A 16,481-nucleotide genomic window follows, 5' to 3' on the forward strand; every position below is an offset into this window, starting at 1 on the left:
GGTTATAAATAGGTAGATTCAGAGACGTTGCCGCAACTTTGCGGCAGCGTAGCTTAGCGTGTTTAGGCTACGCCGACGTAAGTTAGCTTTGATTCTCAAAGTACTTGCCTGCTAAGTTACGGCGGCGTAGCCTAAAGCAGGCGGGCGTGCGTAAGGGCGCCTAATTCAAATTTGTGTGAGGGGGCGTGTTTAATGGTAATGAGGCATGACCCGACGTGATTGACGTTTTTTTTCCAACTGCGCATGCGCCGGGCGCCTACATTACCCAGTGTGCATTGTGGCTAAGTACGCGGCACAGGCCTATTGATTTCGACGTGGACGTAAACTACGTAAATCCCTATTCACGGACGACTTACGCAAACAACGTAAAAATTTCGAATTTCGACGCGGGAACGGCGGCCATACTTTAACATTGGCTACGCCACCTAGGGCCCAGCTTTAACTTTAGGCGGCCTATCTCTTACGGAAACGGCGTAAATGTACTGCGTCGGCCGGGCGTACGTTCGTGAATCGGCGTATCTACTAATTTACATATTCTACGCCGACCGCAATGGAAGCGCCACCTAGCGGCCAGCCTCAATATTGCAACCTAAGATAGGACGGCGCAAGCCGTCGTATCTTAGATATGTTTAAGCGTATCTCTGTTTGAGAATACACTTAAACATAAGTCGGCGTAGATTCTGAGTTAGGTCGGCGTATCTACTGATACGCCAGCCTAACTCTCTCTGAATCTACCTATATATATTCCCATTTTCCCATTAGTAGACTGATCCTCTAAAAAAAAAAAAAAAGACGGATTCTCTTGCCATTGTATGTATACAAACAACTATTTCATCAGTTTCCTGTTGGCGTATATAATACGAGCAGATTCTTTTGATTTATTTCTAAAAATAACTCATGTCGGAAAAGAGGGGGTGAGTGGAAGTTGTCGGAAACCCCCGGGATGATTAGAGAGGAACCAAGCAAGGCACTTTGTCTGGTTTTTGTGTGACAGGCGTCCTATATGCGTATGAATCATCGCCAAGGAAGTGATCAGTTCCCAGGTGTGACTCAGAGAAACGCAATCATCCTTAGGGCCCCCCCCCCCCCCTTTGTCGGAACCTCACCATATATGCTATTTACTAACATTTACAGCTGTAACAGGGATAGGGGTTACTGATCTGTGTCTGCAGATTACCACTGTGACTGCAAAATATTTTCAGTCTGTGGTGAATAGGATCACACCAGCAATTTCACAGGGAAGTATGATGTGCAGAGTGCTTGGCACAGAGACCCAGACTGTATCCCACTGAGCGAGCGTCGTAAACACGCCCGAGGGGCCTTTCATTTAGATGATCACTTGTTAATGAGCTTCGAAATTTTTCATATTATGCAACATTCCTAATCTGAAAATCAGGGCATGCTCTGTGAGGCCTGGCCAAGTTTTGTCCCAGCTTGACCTGCCTCGACGGTAATTTTGCCTTTTGCAAAGATTATTTTTGTGCTTCTAGTAGAGATGGCATTTATGGGTGAAATGTAATGTTCCCTTCATACATGAAGCAGTATGACAGGCTAACCAGGAGCAAATAACAGTTTATTTACCTTAAAGCTATACATGCATAGATGTGACATGTGCTGATGTGCATTTTGCCGCTGACAACTTTCCTCATATGGGGGCCTCAAGCATAGCCCCTCAACAAATGGCAGCACATGAAATTAGGTGAATATTCAGTGTCAGAGACAGGAGATGCATAGTAGAATATAGTCAGGGTCTGTGGACATGGCGCAAGAGATGGTCAGGGTCTGTGGACATGGCGCAAGAGATGGTCAGGGTCTGTGGACATGGCGCAAGAGATGGTCAGGGTCTGTGGACATGGCGCAAGAGATGGTCAGGGTCTGTGGACATGGCGCAAGAGAGGTTCAGGGTCTGTGGACGTGGCGCAAGAGAGGGTCAGGGTCTGTGGACGTGGCGCAAGAGAGGGTCAGGGTCTGTGGACGTGGCGCAAGAGATGGTCAGGGTCTGTGGACGTGGCGCAAGAGAGGGTCAGGGTCTGTGGACGTGGCGCAAGAGATGGTCAGGGTCTGTGGACGTGGCGCAAGAGATGGTCAGGGTCTGTGGACATGGCGCAAGAGAGGGTCAGGGTCTGTGGACATGGCGCAAGAGAGGGTCAGGGTCTGTGGACATGGCGCAAGAGAGGGTCAGGGTCTGTGGACATGGCGCAAGCAGGGCTCAAGTCCTGCGGGAACGCGTGGGAACGGAGTTCCTGCACTTTTTTTACAGCAGGAACTCAGTTCCCTTTGCAGGACTAGAGCAGCCAAGAGCAGCCGAGCCAATCCTTCACTAAGTGGCAATGCCCAGCTCGAGTCACTGTCAGGGGCAGGCGAACCTTAGTAAGCCTTTATGTTACTGGCCGCATCCTGTATATGGATTCATCAGGTAGTGTGCGGGTATTCCGTCACTTCCTCGATGCCGCAATGTCTCCTGGGAGCTTTTGTCATTGTTCCCAGGAGACATTGCGGAGGTCTCCCGCGAGTTATCGCGGGATTTAGAAAGAACTTGCTTAAGGTTCCCGCGATAACTCGCGGCAGACCTCCGCAATGTCTCCTGGGAACAATGACAAAAGCTCCCAGGAGACATTGCGGCATCGAGGAAGTGACGGAATACCCGCACACTACCCGATGAATCCATATACAGGAAGCGGCTAGTAACATAAAGGATTACTAAGGTACAGTGGATCGAAAAAAAACATGCGGTTTAGTAATTATGCATATGAGCGTACCATTTTTTTTTTTTTTTTTGGTGGGGGAGAGGATCTTGGGTGGGAGTTCCCACACTTCTTTCCCCAGGACTTGACCCCTGGGCGCAAGAGATGGTCAGGGTCTGTGGACATGGCGCAAGAGATGGTCAGGGTCTGTGGACATGGCGCAAGAGATGGTCAGTGTCTGTGGACAATGGCGCAAGAGATGGTCAGGGTCTGTGGACACGACATGACGCAAGAGATGGTCAGGGATTCTGATCATTAAGCAAGAGATAGTCAGAGACTGTGGACCTAATACGAAAGATTGTCAGAGATTATAATAATGACGCAAGAGATGGTCAGGGTCTGTGGACATGGCGCAAGAGATGGTCAGGGTCTGTGGACATGGCGCAAGAGATGGTCAGGGTCTGTGGACATGGCGCAAGATATGGTCAGGGGCTATGAAGATATAAGTGATGGTCAGACAAGAGATGGTCAGAGTCTGTGGACATGGCGCAAGAGATGGTCAGAGACTGCGGGCGTAATACAGGAAATGATCAGACTATGAATATATAGGTTATGGTCAGACAAGAGATGGTCAGGGATTCTGATCATGACGCAAGAGATGGTCAGAGACTGTGGACCTAATACGAAAGATTGTCAGAGATTGTAAAAATGACGCAAGAGATGGTCAGAGATTGCAGACATAATACAGGCTATTGTAAGAAGCTGTGGACATCCTGCAGGAAACTGAACATGCTCTAAGACAGGGATATGCAATTAACGGATCTCCAGCTGTTGCCAAACTACAAGTCCCGACATGCCTCTGCCTCTGGGTGCCATGCTTGATGCTGTCAGAGTCTCGCTATGCCTCATGGGACTTTTAGTTATGCAATTAGCGGACCTCCAGCTGTTGCCAATCCCTGCTCTAGGAGTTGTTGGAGACTGGGGACATGCTTCAGGAAGGCTGGAGACATATTGCTTGAGACTGCTAGAAATCACTGCTATAACAGGGTAATAGGGAAACACAGATAAGAGTCTGCAAGGGTTTTGAGGGCCACACAAAAAAGCCCCCAGGCCGCAGATTGGGCATACCTCCCAACCGTCCCGGAATTCGCGGGAAAGTCCAGCGATTCGAGGTAAATCCCGCGAGCAACGATATTGTCCCGTGATTTCGTAAATCCTGCGGTCCCGTGATTCGCAGTAAATCCCGCGTTCCTGCGAATGGGGACAACCAACTGAGATCCAAGGAACCACCCCCCCGGGCAAAAATTTGTTGATCCGCGGAACCCCCCGCTCAACAACTCTGATCCAAGCAACCTTGATCTGCGGGACCCCCGCTCAACAACTCAGATCCGCGGACCCCCCCCCCCCCCCCTCAACAACTTCGTTTGGGGGGGGTATGCTCAATTGTCCCTCATTCTGTCCCTCACTTTGAAAAGTTGGCAGGTATGGATTGGGCACCAAGGGGTGTAATTCATCATTAAAATGTGATTGCACAAAGGATAAAAAAAAAACTCATGCTCATCCAAATTCTAGTAGACCAGCACAGAAAATGCAGGGAAGTTACATGGGTCTGTGTGGTTATAGTTTATTTTGCAACGTTTAAAATTGGCCATTCAGTCACCGAAAGTAGTAGGAATCACCCCCTCCTTTTACAAAATACATATTTCCAGTTTCGTCATACCTTCTGCACTCCTCGGCACTGTTCCTGGCTTCCTCAGTCCAGTGCCAGCAGTCCTCTTTAGACAGAACGACGGTCATGTCTTGAGCCCAATTCCTGTGAGCCCAGCATATTCGTTTCTTGCACTCTGGAGTGCGATATCATGCAGGCTGGGTTCACAGTACTCCTGGACTCCCTTGTTATTATGTGGGTGCCAATTAAGTCCTGGAAAAATGCCCACCGCAATCCAAAGAGAAAGCTGCTATGAAATCACTGGACTTGCTAGAAGGCTGCAGGGAAAAAAAATATGTATAGGGTTAGGTGAGATGCATCGGTTCTTCCGCTGCGCAGCGGGCTCGCGCGCCTGCTATAGACATTTAAAGGGGTGTTCCAGCCATTTTTTAAGTTTATTAAAAGTCAGCAGCTACAAAAAGTGTAGCTGCTGGCTTTTAATAAACAGACACTTACCTGCTCCACGGTTCCAGCGACGCGCCGGCCGGGGCTCCGCTCCTCGCCGGCCGGCGTCTTCATTCCTAGTGTGGGCACCCGGCAGTGACAGCTTTCGGCTTCACGGCTGGGCAACCCACTGCACATGCGCGAGCGGCACTGTGCATGCGCGAGTGGCGCGGCGCCGTCCGATTGGACAGGCGCCCGCCTACAGGGTAGGGGCTGCAATAAGGCGATTAAGCTAATCGCCTTACCAGCCCCTCGGCGGAAGGAGGAAGTGGGACAGGAAGTCCCCTTCTCCTGAAGCCCCCACTCCCCCCCCCAAAAAATTACATGCCAAATGTGGCATGTAAGAGGGCGAGGAGTGGGTTAAGCGGAAGTTCCATTTTTAGGTGGAACTCCGCTTTAAAGGGCCGACATACAGCTACGATGGTTTGTGGGATTGTGCCGACCTGCCACAGTATATTGACGACGACTGGTCGGCAAGTGGTTAACAACAAAAAGTTGTACAAGTTTGTCCATCTCAAATTGCACAATTGAGGATACACATTTAAATGATGTTCATTTTTTCTGGTCAAGTCCGCTTTTATATTAAAAAAAAAAAAGTGACCATGTCTCTTTAATCCATGATAGCGCAGATGATACTGAGCTCTTGCTGGTCCATTTTATAGATTGTTTGCATTAAAATATTCACATGATATGCTTGTTTTCAAGATAAGTTTACTGTGTTGCATTCATTACATTTTCCCATTTCTACATATGGTAAACGAAAAAAATTCTGGATTTCCTGAGTAATTCAAACCACATCCTCCAACCATTTACACAGAGCTATCATTTCAAATCGGCCCTTATATAGAAACTTTTTAATGCCTAGAAGTACTCTGCCTCCAGGTGGTCACATGGTTAAGTTTGATTACTACAAAGTTCTGTTTTTGATGTATAAAAAGGAAAAGGTTTATCTACCAATGTTGATTATGTTTAAAACCCAGTGCCGGGACAAGGTCTAGAGCCCTGGGCGAACATGCCAAATTGAACCCCCCCCCCCCAAAAAAAAATTTAGGGCCAGATTCTTGTATAATCTGCGGCGGCGTAGCGTAAGCCATTTACACTACGCCGCTGCAAATTACAGAGCAAGTGCTTGGAGAATACGGCACTTGCTCCGTAATTTGTGGCGGCGTAGTGTGTATGGCCACGTAATTCAAAGGGGGCGGCTCGTATTTAAATTAAGCGCGCCCCCGCGCCGATCGAACTGCACATGCGCCGGGCTGAAAAATAGCCCAGTGCGCATTCTCCAGCTCACGACGGAAAACGTCAAAGCCGCCGACGTGAGCGTCATTGACGTAAAGTCGTATTCGCGGACGACTTAGGAAAACGACGTAAACTACGGAAAAAGCCAACGCGGACCCGACGCCATACTTAACATGGCATACGACGGACCTTCGTAAACTTGCCCCTTATATAGCAGGGGCAAGTTTACGCTTACGTAAACGTCGTAAATTCACTTCATTTAAGATCTGACAGCGTAAGAGCCTTACGCCTGTCAGATCTAAGGGATATCTATGCGTAACTGATTCTAAGAATCAGTCGCATAGATAGGCCGGGCCAGATTAGCACTTACGACGGCGCAAATGGCGTTGCGCCATCGTAAGCCTTTTAAGAATCTGGCCCTTAGCGCTTATCTGCATGCTTAGCATAAATCCTCTCATTCCACATATGCTCCTAGCACAATTCTAATCCCCCCCCCCCAAAAAAAAATATTTCCACCTTCCTACCACAAATCCTCTACCCCTAAGATTTCACTTCAGAGGACAACCCCCCTACCCTGATCCCCCATCCTAGCACAAATCCACCCCCCCCACACACAATTTACCTACCTAGCACAAATGCCCCCAAATAATCCCTACTAGCACAAATTCCCCTCCCCCAAAAATGTCACCTCCTGGCACAAATCCCCCCCCCCCCCCCACCATATTACCTTCTTTTTTTTTTTTAAGCACAAACACCCCTAACACAGATCCTGTGCCCCATCTCCCCTCGCAACACAAATCACCACTCCTAGCTCACCTCTCTAATTTACCTTTTGTTAGAACAATTATTTCCTCATATTCCACAGTGCCCAGGGCAGCCCACCCCTTGTCCCGGCCCTGTTAAAATGTTTATTATTTCTAATCTTTGGTCCTTCATGTCCCCATGTGTCTACGCAGGATCCGTGTCTAGTAATGGAGGAAGGAGTTAATGGAAGAACTGTTGATGGACCTTGTACTGATGGGATGCAGGAAGATACCACGGTGTCCGGGATGCAGGAAGATACCACGGTGCCCGGGATGCAGGAAGATACCACGGTGCCCGGGATGCAGGAAGATACCACGGTGCCCGGGATGCAGGAAGATACCACGGTGCCCGGGATGCAGGAAGATACCACGGTGCCCGGGATGCAGGAAGATACCACGGTGCCCGGGATGCAGGAAGATACCACGGTGCCCGGGATGCAGGAAGATACCACGGTGTCCGGGATGCAGGAAGATACCACGGTGTCCATGAGTGCTAATGGCACTGATCTAGCACCAGTACATTCAACATCGCAGGAGGTCCGCACGCCAGAAGACACACAGACAGCTGAGTCCCACCTAAACAAACATGAACTAGAAATAAAGGGAAATGATGATATGGAAATGGAAGATCTATATGGGAAGGACAACCTGGAAGTCCAGGAGCCCAGCATCATGCACAGCCAAGACAACATGGGCATAGAAGAGTCCGGTGTAACAAAGAGTCCAGATAATGGAGAGGTTGATGTTAATCAAACACTCGATATACCACAACATGGACATCCAATCACAATACAGAGGCCATCAGATGAGGCTGCGAGTGACGTCCCAATGAGTCCCATCTCTTTTACAAAGGAAACAGAAACTCTTGATATCGAACAAAGTCCAGTCAGTAAGGCCTTACAGGAAGTGACTCGGTGCCTGATAATAGATAACCAAAATCTGGAAACAAACACAGACAACCTTATCACTAGTAGTATAGAGACCAACCAAATGGATACTAAAGAAAGCATATCGAAAACCTGCTTCTACGAACCAACCAATCAGAAAATAATTCCAATGCCAGCCGCTAATAATAATATTCTTCCTGAGTCAGGAAACCCAGAGATGAGGAATGACATGACGTCTAAAAGCATAGTTCTAGTACCAAGCCCACACACCAATACTCCGCAAGAGATTCTGTTAAAGGAGAACGCAGATAATGGGGACAATCTGAACCACGTAATGGGTGCCAACAGCATTGGTGTCATGGGTTCCACCACACAACAAAGCACCAGCCATCTAGTCACTCCAGTGCCAAACGTCACCATGCATCATGACTACGCCGTATGTGTTTTTATTTTGCAATACTATTTACTGCTTCTGCTTTTTCAAGTTGGATCTTGCACACAACAGTTGATCTAGAAAGAAAGCATTTGGCACACTTGATTCATTGAGTTGTTTTTATTTTCCATCAGCTGATTCATCAAATTGTCTCGAAGACAAATATGTGTAGTCTTTGCAGTTCTGCTCACCTGTTTCTGCCTGTTATGCGAATAGCACAAAGACCTCAAAATGTCACAAAGCCACGGGCTTAACCCCGTGAGAAAAAGAGATCCTCGTGGGTAAATCTAGCCATAGTTTTTGTCTGGTAGTGCTGATTAAAGGAGTACTCCAAGTATAACCACTTTGGGCCAGATTCTGGTAGATCCTGCGGCGGCGTTGTGTAAGCTATTTACACTACGCCGCCACAACTTACAGGAGCAAGTGCTGTATTCTCCAAACACTTGCTCCGTAATTTGCGGCGGCGTAGTGTAATTGGCCCGGCGTATCCCCGCGTAATTCCAAGGGGGCGGCTTGTATTTAAATTAAGCGCGCCCCCGTGCCGATCGAACTGCGCATGCGCCGGGCTTAAAATAGCCCAGTGCGCATGCTCCAGTTCTCGACGGAAAACGCCAATGACGCCGACGTGTGCGTCATTGACGTAAAGTCGTATTCAAGAACAAATTAGGAAAACGACGTACCCGACGGGAAAAGACGACGCGGACCCGACGCCATACTTAACATGGCATACGGCGGACTGGTGTAAGGTTACCCCTCATATAGCAGGGGTAACCTTACGCCTACGGAAACGACGTAAGCGACGAGTACGCGACGCAAATTCGTTCGGGAATCGGCGTATCGGGCTCATTTGCATAGTTAAATGAGACCTGAACGTAAACGCCACCTAGCGGCCAGCAGCGAATTACATTTAAGATCCGACAGTGTAAGTCACTTACACCTGTCGGATCTTGGCCGTATCTATGCGAAAATGATTCTAGGAATCACTCGCATAAATACCCGGGCCAAAAAACAGAGATACGACGGAGTTTCCTGAGATACACCGGCGTAACTGTTCTGAGAATCTGGCCCTTTAGCCCTGTAAGAATTTACCCCCGGAAGAATTGAAGGTGCCCTGCGGACATCGCGGCCGCCGGGCATGCGCATCGGGTCCCAGGCGATGCCGCGGGCGCGTGCCCATTAGATGACCGGGAAGCCCAGGACGTCATTTGATGTCCACCCAGGATGGGAGATCCCATTTGTGGATGTCATATGACTATGGGTGGTAGGGAAGTGGTTAAATAAACTGAACTTTTTTTTTACCGCTTAAACTGTTTTTGATGGTCTAACACAAGGTGGTATCCAAACTGTGGCCCTTTGCTTGCCTTTATCGGGGCTTTTGGGTATTATTCCTGCCACTGACCCCAACAATGGGGCACTATTCCTCTCACTGACACCAACTATTTCTCCCTGTAATACCAGAAATCGGGCATAGTTAAAACAGGGCACAGTCCGGTCCTCCTATAGTCTGCAGGACAGTAAACTGGCCCTTTCTTTAGAGAGTTTGGGAACCCATGGTTTAAATTTAAAGTATATCTAAAGCCCAAACTATTTTCTTTAAGTTTAGATGGCGTAGGGAAGGGTTAAATCCCTCCTAAGTGAGATTAATCCCCTCCTAGACCAGATTAAGTATCCCCAATGGAAGATTTCCAATGTTTTTCTGTTCTGGTGACAGCTCAAAATTTTGGGGTTTCCCTCATTTTTATTCTTGGGGGCAGTGGTCAGCAGAACCATTAGAAAACGGGAATGTCCAATCAAATCAAGTCTATCTAAAGCCCAAGCGTTTTTTTAAAGTTTTAGATAAACAGTAAAAGCTTGTGCACACCAGCCTGCACACTAAAAATGCAGGCTGGTGTCTGTTCTGTAAGGGAAGTGTGATGATGTTATTTCTACCCAAAACACTGCTTCCATTCTTTTTTTATTTTTAACTTTATTTAAATGTCACAAAATGACACTTTACTCAAGTCTGTGCACAGCAGAACATTGGGCCTGATCCACAACGAGCGGGCTTAACTTAAATATTCGGATTTAAGTTACACCGCCGCAAAATCTCTACCTAAGTGCCTGATCCACAAAGCACTTACCTAGAAATTTTGAGCGGTGTAACTTAAATCCGTCCGGCGCAAGGCGTTCCTAATTTAATGGGGCGAGTCCCATTTAAATTAGGCGCGCTCCCGCGCCGGACATACTGCGCATGCTCCGGACGTTATTTTCCCGACGTGCTTTGCGCGGTTTTACGTTGCGCCAGGTTTTGAGAATTGCGACGGGCGTAAAAAAAAAAAACGAGTTGCGGCAGGAAAAAAAAAAAAAATGACAGCGACGCGGGATAGAAGGGTATACTTTTACAAGGTGTAAACAGTTTAGACCTTGTAAAAGCAGCCCTGATTTTGCGACGGCAAACTAATACTTACGGAGAAAAAAACGAAGCGTAAAAGCTTTGTGGATCTCCGTAAGTGCTAATTTGCATACCCGACGCTGGATTTCGACAAGAAATGCCCCCAGCGGCGGATGCGGTACTGCATCCTAAGATCCGACAGTGTAAGTCCCTTACACATGTCGGATCTTCTGCCTATCTATGAGAAACTGATTCTGTGGATCAGTTCCATAGTTAGGAACAGGGATACGACGACGTATCAGTAGATACGCCGGCGTATCCCTTTTGTGGATCAGGCCCATTGTTCCACACTGTGAGTCGCACTGCATAGTGTTGTGGTGTGAACAGGGCATTTTCTATGTGCCCTAGTGTACATCTGTCCAAATCAACGCAACTCAACACATGTGGTGTGAAGGAGTCCTAAGAGTGCTACTAAAAAGGCAAGCACCACAAAGCACCTATTTTTCTCTCTTCATAGTTACATAGGGTGAAAAAAGACACAAGTCCATCTAGTTCAACCAATAAAAAAAAATATCCCATATACACAACCCTATACCCAGAGTTGATCCAAAGGAAGGCAAAAAATCCCAGCAAAGCATGATCCAATTTGCTACAGCAGGGGAAAAAAATCCTTCCTGATCCCCCGAAAAGGCAATTGGATATTCCCCGGATCAACTTTACCTATAAATGTCAGTACCCAGTTATATTATGTACATTTATAGCTAGATTCACGTAGGGTTACGCCGGTGTATCAGTAGATACGCCATCGTAACTCTGAATCTACGCCGTCGTAAATTTAAGCATATTCTGGAAACCAGATACACTTAAATTAGGCTAAGATACGAGCTGCGTAAGTCTCCTACGCCGTCGTATCTTAGGGTGCATATTTACGCTGGCCGCTAGGTGGCGCTTCCGTTGAGTTCGGCGTAGAATATGCAAATGACTAGATACGCCGATTCACGAACGTACGTGCGCCCGTCGCAGTAAAGATGCGTCGTTTCCGTAAGAGGTACGCCGGCGTAAAGATAAAGCTGCCCCCTAGGTGGCCTAGCCAATGTTAAGTATGGCCGCCGTTCCCACGTCGAAATTCGAAAATTTTACGTCGTTTGCGTAAGTCGTCCGTGAATGGGGCTGGACGTAATTTACATTCACGTCGAAACCAATACGTCCTTGCGGCATACTTTGGAGCAATGCACACTGAGATATGTACACGGACAGCGCATGCGCCGTTCGTAAAAAACGTCAATCACGTCGGGTCACCAATCATTTACATAAAACACGCCCCCTCATCCTCATTTGAATTAGGAGCGCTTACGCCGGCCCCATTCACACTACGCCGCCGTAACTTTGGAGGCAAGTGCTTTGTGAATACAGCACTTGCCTCTCTGACTTACGGTGGCGTAGCGTAAATACGATACGCTACACCGCCTGAAAGATGCGCCGCCGTACCTAAATCTAGCTATTAGAAAAGACTCCAGACCTTTTTTCAAAGCAATCTACTGAGCTGGCCAGAACCACCACTAGAGGGAGTCTATTCCACATTTTCACAGCTCTTACTGTGAAAAGCCACAATCGCGGGCCGCCCAGGAACATCAAGTTCCTGGGATCCGCGAACACGCTCACCCACGAGGCACGCGGCGGGCGCGCGCCCACTGGGCAGCGAATTTCAAGGGACGTACAGGTACGCCCATTTGCTTGCCCGTGCCATTGTATCGACGTACATCTGCGTGCGGCGATCGGCAAGTGGTTAAATGGAGAAGTAAAACTCAATTTTCCTAATATGTATTCTGCTCATGTGGGTACTATTATCTATATAACGCTCCTTTTTGACCTCTTTCCCCTCTTTTTCAAATCAATCCACCTAAAATCTGAAATTGAAGAAGGGAAAGCCTGGGGTGTTGGTGAATTATTTTGGTCCATGATGTGAAATGGGTTTACCAATGGATCAGAGATGATCCTACCATGGGTAATGCAGGTATATCTAGGTATACTTGTACACTGATTTTGAGGGGAATAAACTGGGATGCACGTACATTGGCTGCCATTTTGAAGTGATGGCATACAGATTCAGTTTTTCTTGTTTAGTGGATGTCTAGTTCAAACTTTTTTTCTGTCTTTAACCACTTAAGGACCGCCTCCTGCACATATACGTCGGCAGAATGGCACGGCTGGTCACAAGCACGTACCTGTATGTCCTCTTTAAGTGCCCAGCCGTGGGTCGCGGGCGCGCGCCTGCGACCCGGTCCGAAGCTCCGTGGCCGCGGGACCCACGGACCTGATCGCCGCTGGAGTCCCGTGATCGGTCCCCGGAGCTGAAGAACGGGGAGAGCTGTGTGTAAACACAGCTTCCCCGTTCTTCACTGTGGCGCTGTCATTGATCGTGTGTTCCCTGATATAGGGAAACACGATCAATGACGTCACACGTCCAGCCACGCCCCCTACAGTTAGAAACACAGATGAGGTCACACTTAACCCCTTCAGTGCCCCCTAGGGGTTAACTCCCAACCTGCAATTGTCATTTTCACAGTAAACAATGCATTTTTAATGGTCCCAAAAATGTGTCAAAATTGTCTGATGTGTCTGCCATAATGTCGCAGTCATGAAAAAAAATCGCTGATCGCTGCCATTCCTTATTTAAAAAAAAAAAAAATCATAAAAATGGAATAAAACTATCCCCTATTTTGTAAACGCTATAAATTTTGCACAAACGAATCCATAAACGCTTATTGCGGTTTTTTTTTTTTTTTTTTTTTACCAAAATTATGTAGAAGAATACGTATCGGTCTAAACTGATGAAAAAAAATGTTTTTATATATTTTTGGGGGATATTTATTATAGCAAAAAGTAAAAAATATTGCATTTTTTTTCAAAATTGTCGCTCTATTTTTGTTTATAGCGCAAAAAATAAAAACCGCAGAGGTAATCAAATGCCACCAAAAGAAAGCTCTATTTGTGGGAAAAAAAGGACGCCAATTTTGTTTGGGAGCCACTTCGCATGACCGCGCAATTGTCCGTTAAAGCGACGCAGTGCCGAATCGCAAAAACTGGCCAGGTCCTTTACCTGCTTAAAGGTCCGGGTCTTAAGTGGTTAAACAATACGTGGAACGGTTAGAACATCTGTCAATTTTTTTTTTTTTATTGCTACCCGATTTCTCTTCCTTTTATGCCCCCTCCGTACCATGCATTCCTACCCTGTCCAAGATATAAAAAGCTTGGCTGGAGTTCCACTTGAATTTTAGAGTTGGTCATAACTCGTCTTTATTTAAAAAGAATATCTACTTGTTTATTAATTATGTTCTTAATTGCTTTTCTAGGGGGCAATATCTAATGCACAGATGCTTTCCTGTCAAACCAACTCATGTTCTGTACCTGGAGTGTGCAGCATCTGCCAGTCACTCCTCACCCAGTCACCTCAAACCATCATCCTGCCCTCTGAAGTCTCAGGAACTGCTTATACAGCAAACTCTGTGGATCGCATTATACATGGATCAATCAACCCTCAACTTATTCAAGGTACAGAGAGAGGGAGAGATGGTATTTGAGATATTCCATTCCATCATGTGTCTGCTATATGTGTATGTATTGTCAGCAGCAGTGTGACTCAGAACCACTTGTTCCAAGTTAACCTCACGCTGCTACTCACAGTCCGTCCCCGTGTGAACTCTGCCATTCCGTAGCTTTGTATATTTATTTAAAAATGGGCCCCGTGACCTGTGTAGTCAGTGGAAGACTAGAACAGTGCATGAGAAAGAGAGGCTACAAACAAAATGAATAGTATGCTGAGAAAATGCGGAATGAAGGTGTGTGCATGTGTGTGTGTGTGTGTGTGTGTGTGTGTGTGTGTGTGTGTGTGTGTGTGTGTGTATATATATATATATATATATATATATATATATATATATATATATACACGTGTGTGTGTGTGTGTGTGTGTATATGTGTATGTATGTGTGTGTATATATATATATATATATATATATATATATATATATATATATATATATATATATATAATGTGTGTGTGTATGTGTGTGTGTATATATATATATAATGTATATCTATATGTATGCCCAGATTCACAAAGCACTTGCGCCTACGTATCTCCAGATATGCCGCGTAAGTGCAAATATGCGCCGTCGTATCTATGCGCCTGACCCACAAACTAAGACACGCCTAAAAACAGGCTTCATCACACCGACGTAACTTGTCTACGCCGGCGTAGCGTGGGCGCATATTTACGCTGGACGCATGAGGCGCTCCCATTGATTTTGAATTCAAATATGCAAATGAGGGAGATAAGGCGATTCACGAACGTACGTGCGCCCGACGCAGGCTACGCGATGTGCGCGTAAGTCGTACGTCTGGCGTAAAGTTAAGCCCCATAAAGGAGGTGTAACTCAGCAGCAGACATGCAAAGGTCAGCACCAGGGAACACAAGCCGACGTATTTTACGTTGTTTACGCTGGACGTAAATATGACTAGGTGTAGGTTACGTTCACGCCGTAGGCAGTGATCCGGCGTATCTTAGGCAGTTGTTTCGACGTATTTGTGAGCATGCGCACTGGGATGCGTCAACGGGACAGTGCATGCGCAGTTGGCAAAACGTATCTATCTGGCGCTCGGCCCATCATTTGCATGGGGTCACGCCTCATTAGCATGGCTCACGCCCACTTACACTTACGCCGACTTACGCCTTGGAAACCCAGCGCAGTTTTGGGAGCAAGTGCTTTGTGAATTCCATGCTTGTCTCTCTGCGCTGCGTCGGCGTAGCGTACTTTGCTACAATGTAAAGTAGCGAGTGTACAGCTTGTATAACAGTGTAAATTTGCTTTCCCCTCAAAATAACTCAACACACAGCCATTAATGTCTAAACCGCTGGTAACAAAAGTGAGTACACCGCTAAGTGAAAATGTCCAAATTAGGCCCAAAGTGTCAATATTTTGTGTGGCCACCATTATTTTCCAGCACTGCTTTAACCCTCATGGAGTTCACTAGAGCTTCACAGGTTGACACTGGAGTCCTCTTCCACTCCCCCATGATGACATCACAGAGCTGGTGGATGTTAGAGACCTTGCGCTCCTCCACCTTCAGTTTGAGGATGCCCCACAGATGCTCAATAGGGTTTAGGTCTGGAGACACGCTTGACCAATCCATCACCCTTACCCTCAGCTTCTTTAGCAAGGCAGTGGTCGTCTTGAAGGTGTGTTTGGGGGTCGTTACCATGTTGAAATACTGCCCCGCGGCCCAGTTTTCAAAGGGAGGGGATCATGCTCTGCTTCGGTATGTCACCGTACAGGTTGGCATTCATGGTTCCCTCAATAAACTATAGCTCCTCAGTGCTGGCAGCCCCAGGCAATGACACTCCCACCACCATGCTTGACTGTAGGCAAGACGCACTTATCTTTGTACCCCAGAATTTGAGGATTGGGGCCAGTCAGACAATGCTTTGCGTTAATTGAGAAAAATATGTGAATGGTGCCTGTTCTGAGCGAGCGGCCTCCTGTGGTTACAGTGCAGCTGCTCGGTGTGAGACTCAAAAGACAGCGAGGATCAATGTAGCGACTGCCTGAATACAGTGGTGCTACTAAACGGTGACTGCTTCTGATAGGATGCAGTCACTGTTCAGCCAATTATGACATCTGACTAAATGTTTTAATGTTTTTTTTTGTCAAGCCAGGTGGTGCCAGCAGGAACACCCAAAGTTCAAATTTTGAACCATCTTTGGCCAGCTTTAGCCTCCCTTCTAACATTTAACCTAATCAAATTTTTACACCCCAACCCTAACATGAAACTGTTCTGGTATAATATGTTTCTAAGGTGACAACAGTGTCAAAGTGCAAGTACTGATATTAGTCTTTAACCACTTAAGGACC

At 46.9% G+C, this 16,481-nt stretch overlaps 1 protein-coding gene across 1 annotated transcript in view; it reads left to right on the forward strand.

Annotated features, from left to right (window-relative positions):
- Positions 1–16,481, forward strand: part of ZNF335 (zinc finger protein 335) — a 133,188-nt gene that overhangs the window by 49,932 nt on the left and 66,775 nt on the right. Inside the window, exons 2-3 of the mRNA XM_040330212.1 lie at positions 7,032–8,201; positions 13,923–14,121. Of these exons, the coding sequence (XP_040186146.1) occupies positions 7,047–8,201; positions 13,923–14,121 (1,354 nt within the window). The 5' untranslated portion in view covers positions 7,032–7,046. The remainder of the gene's footprint in view (positions 1–7,031; positions 8,202–13,922; positions 14,122–16,481) is intronic.

The sequence above is a fragment of the Rana temporaria genome, chromosome 12 (assembly GCF_905171775.1).
Source record: "Rana temporaria chromosome 12, aRanTem1.1, whole genome shotgun sequence".
Taxonomy (NCBI): Eukaryota; Metazoa; Chordata; class Amphibia; order Anura; family Ranidae; genus Rana; species Rana temporaria.